Source organism: Lycorma delicatula, chromosome 4, assembly GCF_047948215.1.
Source record: "Lycorma delicatula isolate Av1 chromosome 4, ASM4794821v1, whole genome shotgun sequence".
Taxonomy (NCBI): Eukaryota; Metazoa; Arthropoda; class Insecta; order Hemiptera; family Fulgoridae; genus Lycorma; species Lycorma delicatula.
The window spans coordinates 11641854-11651390 of NC_134458.1; the positions used below are offsets into that span (position 1 = coordinate 11641854).

Below are 9537 nucleotides of genomic sequence, written 5' to 3' on the forward strand. Positions count from 1 at the left end.
TGCCACTTTACTCGATTTTGAAGGCTGTACAATATTCGCCCACCTTGACCAAAACACTTGGAGCTGCCACTGAACCAGTTGTCATCTGAATAATCGACTGGCAGAAATCTCTCGCAGGTCCGGTTCCACTGCAGCTGAAGTCACAACACCAACCAGGAAGTGACTGGGTGTTAAGGGGGATAAATCGGATGGATCATTTGATAAAGATGTTATTGGTCGGGAATTTAAACAGGCTTCGATTAAGGTCAAAAGTGAATACATTTCTTCATAAGTGTAGGCTGCGCTTCCATTCAACTGCTTAAGATGATATTTCATCGATTTTACGCCCGCCTCCTACAGACCACCGAAGTGTGGAGAGCGAGGAGTAATAAAATGCCATCTTATGTTGTCCTGTGCTAGGCATTCTTCTACTCTCTTGAGGTGTTCGTCACTCTTAAATAACCTGCTGAGTTCTTCCAGCTCATTAGTTGCCCCGACAAAGTTAGTGGCATTATCTGTGAATATCTGTGATACCTTTCCACGACAAGCCATAAACCATTTTAGTGCACCTAGAAATGCATCGGTCAAAAGGTTGCTAACTAGTTTTAAATGAGTGGCCTTAGTTGAAAAACAGATAAACACAGCAATGTAAGCCTTCACTGAAGTAACACTTCTTTTGTTACTTGGTCGTATATACACAGGGCCACAATAATCGACTCCTGTATTAATGAACAGACGGTTTGGTTGCACTCGTTCAGGAAGCAAGTCACTCATAATCTGCTCAAATCTCTTTGGTTTCATTTGAACACATGTTACACATTCATGTACAGTCTTTGGCTGTATTTTTTCCATCCAGTGGCCAAAACTTTGTGCTCACTGAGGATAACAACAGTTGCGGACCAGCATGCAATTGTCGTAGATGTTCATATTTCATTATTAATTCAGTCAATTGGTGTTTTGCTGGTAACACCATTGGATATTTTTGGAAATAACCAACTGCAGAATTTGAAATCCGTCCTCCAACTCTAATTATGTTATTGTCATCTACAAATGGATTAAATGTTTTTAATCAACTCTTCTTATGTACTGGCAATTTTTGTTGTAACTTGACTAGTTCTTCATGAAATCGCTCCTTCTGTGCTAGTTTCACCAACTGCCTAATTGCTGAATTAAGCTCATTTACAGTTAGGTTACCGAAAACACATTTGATTTTATCAGACTTACAGTTGTTAATGAATCTTAAACAGTAAGCAACTGCTCATTGAAGTCTAGAAAATGATGAAAATCTTGTCCAGAACACTACTGTTTCTGAAAGTACTGCAATCACTGAAATCTTCTTTTTCTCTAACTCTGTCTCCTTCAAATCCATAGCAGGCCAGATGTTTCTACCTTCAGCTAATTATCCTGGACAATTCCACCACATGCTCACATTGTGGATATGACTAGGCATGAGACCTCTAGACACATAGTCTACGGCGTTGTCTTCACTGCGAACACGTCTCCATTCACCTGATCCCGTCAGTTCTTGTATTTGAGCCACCCCGTTAGCTATGAATGATTTCCACTTATGACTCGACGAGTTTATCCAAGCTAGAGTGACTGTTGAATCAGACTACATTATGATTTTTGAATAATGGAGTTTTAAGGCCGTCACTATTTGATTTACAAGTTGTGCCAAATGCAATGCTGCACAGAGAATCAGGGTAAGGACACCTTCCTAATGAGTGTGACTCTTGATTTTTCACACAGGAGTGTTATGTTGATTCCAAGCTGAAATGAGTTACTTCTAATGTAGTTGCAGGCCCCATATGCAAGGTCCATTGCATCGCAAAACCCGTGAATTTCAATGTCAGTTGTCACAGCAGGGAATAACTTTCTTGGAACTCGCAACAGTTGAAGTTCTGGAAGCTCATTTACAAAATTCCTCCATGACTGCTGAAGTTGAAGACCAAGAAGGTATCTTTGGTTGGATCTCACATTACACCAAGCACAGAGTCTCACAGACTCGTTTTCATTACCTTTTCACAGAGTCTCCTTCTTTGTTTTGTTTCACAGTGTATTGTTGATGCTTGTGAGTGTCAGCTAACCATTCAAGAAGTCTAAAATCATTTCCGCACCACTTTCTTAATTGGAAACCTCCACACTGAAGCACGGATATTAGTTCTTTGTTTCTTCTATGGTATCCGCTCCTGAGAGTACATCATCTACATAAAAATCAGTTTTTGTTACTCTTGATGCTTCTGAAAATTTTTCACTTTCTTGTACTGCTAATTCATAAAGGCATCTTGTTGCCAGATAGGGTGCTGATGCTGTCCCGTATGTGACTGTGGGCAATTGAAATGTTTGTATTGGCTTACTGGATGACTCCCTCCATAGAATACGTTGTAAATCTCTATCCTTTTCATGTACCTTGAGCTGACGGTACATTTTTTCAATATCGGCCGTGAAAACAAATTGATGTTTCCTGAACCTTATTAATAAATGAAATAAGTCTTCCTGAACTTTAAGCCCAACTTCTAAAGTGTCATTTAGAGATGTCCCAGTAGAGGTCTTGCATGAACTATCAAACAAAACTCATAGTTTCGTCGTTGAACTCGCTTCATTAGTCACTGAATGGTGTGGCAAATAATATGCTGATTACTCTGATTCAACCTCCACTTCTAGGCACAAGCTCCATGTGTCCCAGTTCAGCATAATCATTCATGAATACAGCATAACGTTCCTTCAATGACGAATCCTTATTAAAACGTGATTCTTGTGCTTTCAACCTACGCATTGCTGTATCTCTTGAATCACCTAATTTGTCAACAGATTGGATGGGTAATCTGACTATGAATTGGCCCTTGTCATCACGTGTCATTGTTTCTTTAAAATGATTTTCACACTGTAATTCTGCTTTAGATGATTGGTGACCTTCACTGTGCTTAATTTCCTTTAATCTTCAAAAATGTTGTAATTGTTGATCAATTTTATCTTCAATAGCAAAGTTACATGTTAATGTTGCCCTGACTGAACTTGATGCTACCACTTTTCCAGAAATTATCCATCCTAACTCAGTATTTTGGAGTACCACTTATGTTCCGCTTGGTTTCAATTGTCCATCAGCAATTAAATGAATAAAGTGTTCTGCGCCTATTAAAAGATCGATATGTGATGGCTTAAAAAATTCAGGATCTAGTAATAAAAGATTACATGGAATTTTAACACCGGATCTCAAAAGGGAACATGTTGGAAGTCATTGGGTAATGTTTTGTTAATATTGTACAATCTACTCCTGTAGAAAATGAGCTGACTCTAGACTTAATGACACACTGGGTACTCTGTGTTTTTGAGTGGATGATTGCCCTATACCACTAATCTCAGTACGATTTTTTGTTGTTTTCAAGCATAAATGTTGTACCATTTTTTCGTTTATGAGGTTAGACTGAGAGCCTGAATCTAACAAAACCTTACATAAGTGAGGAGCTCCATAACTATTTAACACTGTCACGATTCCTGTAGATAACAAAACTGAAACATTCAATTGATTAGAGTTTGAATGGGATACCACCTTTGGTGCAGCACTAATAGTATGACTACTTTCACCCTTTTGAGCATCAATTGGAAGTCGTGGTTTGTCTACATTTCCCTCTTTTTGCAATTCGGGAAAATGCAATAATGTATTGTGTTTTTTGCCACATGATTTATATGTACCTACTGTACGATCACTAATTTTATGTTTTTCTGAAAGACAATTAAAGCATAACTTTAGTCTTTTCGCTTCCTTCTTCTTATTTCATATTGCCAGGGATAAGAACTTCCCACACAAATAAATGGGATGTTAATTTTCACACGTAAGACATTTATTAAGCGAAGATGCATGATTAACAGAAATATTGCCTTTTGAACAAATTTATTTTTTGAATTCTGAAAATTACCAACAGAAAATGAACGCTTAACACTAGCGTTTCTGTCCTCAATAGCTTCCAGTACTTGACACCTTTGCTACATGAATTGAAATAATATCTTCAATATGGGTATTTCATCACTCTTTAATGATGCTTCCCACTCACTGAATGTATTATTATCTTACTGGCTTGTCACTAAGTGAATGATAATAGAATCCCACTGGCTTGTGGGCTGCCCTAAGCTTTCTAGCGCATGCAAATATTTTTGAGTATTACAATTGATTGTCTGATAAGATTAGCAGACTCTTTATCGACCTTATTTAGACCAAATAAAGATTTAACATGTTTGTTGACCAAATACTGCTTGTTTTCATACCTAAATTGTAATAACTCCCATGCTGTTTTGTAATTTTCTGTTGATCCTTCGAGTGAATGTAGGATAGCTGCAGATTTTAAGTTGCAAAATTTTTGCGTCTCATTGAGAGATGTATTTACATCAATCACAGATTTAAGTGCATCAGAAAATGATTGCCACTCGTCATAGTTTCCTTGAAATGTGGGTAAATTGATTGATGGCAGTCTCACAGAATTTTGATTGATATTTGTACTGTCATTAATTGTTGCTATTGACTTAGGACAATGTTTTTCAATGAAATTTTGCACCTGTTCTACCAATTTGAAATAATCAGTTTCAAAGGAATCTCTATCAGACTCACTTTCAGTATCATCAAGAGATTCAATTTGCACTTGCACAACATCGATGTCTGAACACAATTTTTTTGAATATCTCAAATCTTAATTGCAATTGTCCTACTTCGTCAATCGATGCCTTGTTTGCAACATAATTTTTAAATCTGGTAAGTTTAGCTTTAATGACACCACGTTGCTTCCTTAAATCTTTTAACTCAGCCATTGTATTTGATAGATTACAAAATACAAATAAAAACAGTAAACAAAATAAAACTATACATACAAATAATGGTCGTAAAATAAATGTCTTCAAACAGCGATTTATGATAAATGAGCAGAAGCAAATAATTACTGTTGTATTTGCTTAGCATAGAAATGTTTTGACTGGAGACATGATGAGAAACATAGTTAAGAGCTAACACTTTAAAAGGAAAAATAAATTATCACTTAGATTAATGTTTCTCAGGATTGAATAATAAACAAGAAACGGAAAAATAAACAAGATACTGGAGTTGGTGATGTAATTACAACTATAGTAAAGTAAATATAGCAATCAAAATTTTACAGCAGCTTACCACTAATATCTTTCTGGCTGATCGCATACCACACTATGTAGACTCAGCAATTCTCCTATCGCTGGGCTGTTCGACTAAGAATATTTACACAGTTTAGAATAGATTGTCTATATGTACACACACAAAAATACAATAAAATTATACACCACGGTTTATACATTAACTATCAATGTATTGTGTATTACTGCAATCCAGTGTCCTTGAAGGTAGACCCTTAAGCACCAAATTGTCGCAAAATGCACCTGATTTTGTCGATAACACTTACAACTCCACAGTCCTGGACACAACATCTCTCCCGGAGGACCAAATGTTTTTGAATGAATTGACACTACATACATGACACTAAAATTACTTTATTTATCCATAAACAGATACACGTTCAACACGGTTGAATGCCTAGAGTGCACTGACTGACTAGCACGAGTTCCCACCATACACACACTCCCACCACTCTCACTCCAACAAACGCACACACATGCACCTCATACAAATATAGTCACAAAACTTAACAGCCCTCTTCCACACTGGCATGGTGTACAAGATGACGGACCGAGTCACCGCCCCCAGCATCCTTCTCTTTGATGAGCTCGGTCCGCCAACCCTGCTTATGAGCCTTGAGGCAGCCATAACTGTTCTACCCGCCTTGTGGACTGCCCCCATGAGATGGACTCGAAAGGCTCTCTGGCTGTCGAGCCATTTCCCCAGGTATTTGGCTCTACTGACCGGCTCTATGACAACCCCCTATACCTGTAACCTGATGGGGACAAGGTGCCTTCTCCCAACCATTACCACCAAAGACCTTCGTGCCATCAAAGACCAGGCGTAGAGAGGTCACCCTCATATCCTTCATTTTTCCATTATCATCAATGATAAAATCCATTATCATCACTGATGGAGTTCAGGAGCTTCACTTCTGTCACTTCCTCCTCAAGGTCCTTAACGATAATGAGGCCTCTTCTAGGCAATGCACTTATCATATACACACCCTCTAGTTTGCTCGACATTCTCTTCTGAACCTCTACAGCTTCTTTGTTAGCCCTCACTTTCATATGCAGGGACTTCCCGCCACCTCTCCTAATGGAGAGTACCTTCCCTATCTCCTCCTTTTACACATCATTCTTGACTTTTCTGAGGAGGTCCGCATATGTGGCCCCCTCCGACTTAATCACTATTGTACTGGTGGGCTCCGTCGACTGCTGCGCCCGTTTGCTCATCCCCCTTCCGCTTTCACTTGTTCCAGGTATACCACCCTGTTACCTCTACTCCTTCTACCCTGATACTCTAACATCTTCTTGAGCAGTGCACCTACCTTATTTGCCAAAACCGTATTATACATCAGCATTGAGCTCCTGCATCTTGTTTAGAAATTTTTACTTTTTTCCTGTTTAGCCTCCGGTAATTACATTTCAGATAATACTTCAGAGGATGAATGAGGATGATATGTATGAGTGTAAGTGAAGTGTAGTCTTGTACAGTTTCAGTTCGACCATTTCTGAGATGTTTAGTTAACTGAAACCCAACCACCAAAGAACACCGTATCCACCGTATCTAGTATTCAAATCCGTGTAAAAATAACTGACTTTACTAGGACTTGAACGCTGGAACTCTCGACTTCGAAATCAGCTGATTTGGTAAGACGCGTTCGCCACAAGACCAACCCGATGGGTTAACAACGAACTTTCCGGATTTATGTTTTATTAATGATAAATGAGTTTTTACAAGTAATTTTCAGCGGTTGCAAGAATTAAATTTAATGGAACTGTGACATTTATTGATTTATTTACAAAATTTTAAGTAGATAGGTGCCGAATAATCTATCATGGATTCACGCCAACTGAATCCATGATATGGAATCAGTTCAGGTGAATCCAGATTATTCGCCCTCCGGGTTTTGAGGCCTGATTCGGGTTCTCCGTAAAAAATTAGGAGGACGTCTTTCGAGAAATTTCGATTGAAACATCGGGGGACCTCCACAGGGTGTCGAAGTTTAAAAATGGCATATACGCTGAAAGTCCGTATAAGAATAGTACATGCCCATATATATTTGTAAAGAGGCTCGAGTTCTATTGGATTCATGCAACTTGAGAAAAAAGGGAAAGAGTGAGTGAGGGAGAGGTAGAGAGAGAGATAAAAATAAGCCCGTCTGAATGTTATATATATATATATATATATATATATATATATATTACTCCACTGGCCGTACACTTGATAAACATACCGTAAGAGAGATTGTGTAATGTAAGAGAAAAAAGTATTACGAGTCGTACTAACATAACTTCATATAAAATATAGTAGTCGCGTTTTGCTGATGAGTTTCAAATTTAATAACTCGTTTCGGGTTAAAAATAAAAAAAACAGTTTACTTCATTCATCTTTCTTTTTCTTGATAACCTACGCAAATTCATTTTTTTAATGATATTTTACTTTATACTGAAGAAAAAAAAATGATTGAAAACTAGTCTACATCGACTACTTTTTAACCTGACTGAAATTTACAACCGTATAAAATATGTAAAAAATTGAAGCGTATTTGAATGTTCTTTATTAGGCACCAAAAGCGTAACGATAGTAAGCCACCTATCACGAGACAAAATCACTCGTAAAAATAGCATCCCTGATCAAAAATTAGCAAGATTCCATGCCAAACTTACCGATAAAAGTGAGGAGTGAAGTGGTTTCCCGTTTCCTTCCTTACTGAACCAAAATTGTAAATCGTTATACCAAGGCCGCCGAAACGCGGGTGATAATTCAGTTTTAGCATTGACTTCCTCCCTTTGTTTAGCACAGTTTTAAATGGTCATAATTAATCTCAGAGAAAGCAACTCTGACTGCGGTTGCTTGTTTCTCAGACGGTTTACACGTACCGTAACTATAAGAAAGATTAGGACGGATAGTGTAAAGCAAATTTAAATATTAATATAAATTCAACGGTAAACAATGCATTTTATACCCTTGTCTCCATTCTGTAGAAGACCAGCTTTTTTTAATCTAATAGAATGTTTGTTTTAACAAGTTTCGTTAGAAAATGTGGATAGTAATGAAAAACAATCATCATTATATTCCAGATATAAAATATTTAAACTAAAAAATGCGTAAACATTTCGCGATATGCAATAATTTTCGCCTGCTCGCTGGTGCAGTGACTTTTGGGTTAAAACTGTGTGTATAACAATGATAGGAAGAAATGTGATCCTTTGCTCTTCATAGTAGTCGATGAACCAGTTTTAAAATTCCTTTTTCTTTTTTCAAATATTATCTCCGTCGTATCATGATAATTTTTAATTAATATATTTTTTTTGTCTTCAGTCATTTGACTGGTTTGATGCAGCTCTCCAAGATTCCCCATCTAGTGCTAGTCGTTTCATTTCGGTATACCCCGTACATCCTACATCCCTAACAATTTGTTTTACATATTCCAAACGTGGCCTGCCTACACAATTTTTTCCTTCTACCTGTCCTTCTAATATTTGCCGCAATACCTCTTCATTTGTCACTTTGTCCATCCATCTGATTTTTAACATTCTCCTATAGCACCACATTTCAAAAGCTTCTAATCTTTTCTTCTCAGATACTCCGATCGTCCAAGTTTCACTTCCATATAATGCTACGCTCCAAACATATACTATCAAAAATCTTTTCCTGACATTTAAATTAATTTTTGATTTAAATAAATTATATTTCTGACTGAAGGCTCGTTTCACTTGTGCTATTCGGCATTTTATATCGCTCCTGCTTCGTCCATCTTTAGTAATTCTACTTCCAAATAACAAAATTCTTCTACCTCCATAATCTTTTCTCCTCCTATTTTCACATTCAGTGGTCCATCTTTGTTATTTCTACAACATTTCATTACTTTTGTTTTGTTCTTGTTTATTTTCAAACGATAGTTCTTGCGTAGGACTTCATCTATGCCATTCATTGTTTCTTCTAAATCCTTTTTACTCTCGGCTAGAATTACTATATCATCAGCAAATCGTAGTATCTTTATCTTTTCACCTTGTACTGTTACTCCGGATCTAAATTGTTGTTTAACATCATTAACTGCTAATTCTACGTAAAGATTAAAAAGTAACGGGGATAGGGAACATCCTTGCCAGACTCCCTTTCTTATTACGGCTTCTTTCTTATGCTCCTCAATTACTACTGTTGCTGTTTGGTTCCTGTAAATGATAGCAATTGTTCTTCTATCTCTGGACTTGAACCGTAATTTTTTTTTAAATGCTGAACATTTTATTCCAGTCTACGTTATCGACTGCCTTTTCTAGGTCTATAAATGGCAAGTATGTTGGTTTGTTTTGCTTTAATCTTCCTTCTACTATTAATCTGAGGCCTAAAATTGCTTCCCTTTTTTCCCTATACTTTTCCTGAAACCAAATTGGTCTTCTCCTAACACTTCTTCCACTCTC

General features: G+C 37.2%; 1 protein-coding gene across 1 annotated transcript; it reads right to left on the bottom strand.

Moving 5' to 3' along the window:
- Positions 1-333: 333 nt before the first annotated feature.
- LOC142324154 (uncharacterized) lies at positions 334-831 on the bottom strand. The gene has a single exon (XM_075364865.1). It carries the CDS (start codon positions 829-831, stop codon positions 334-336), a length of 498 nt encoding a protein of 165 aa, XP_075220980.1.
- Positions 832-9537: the final 8706 nt, after the last annotated feature.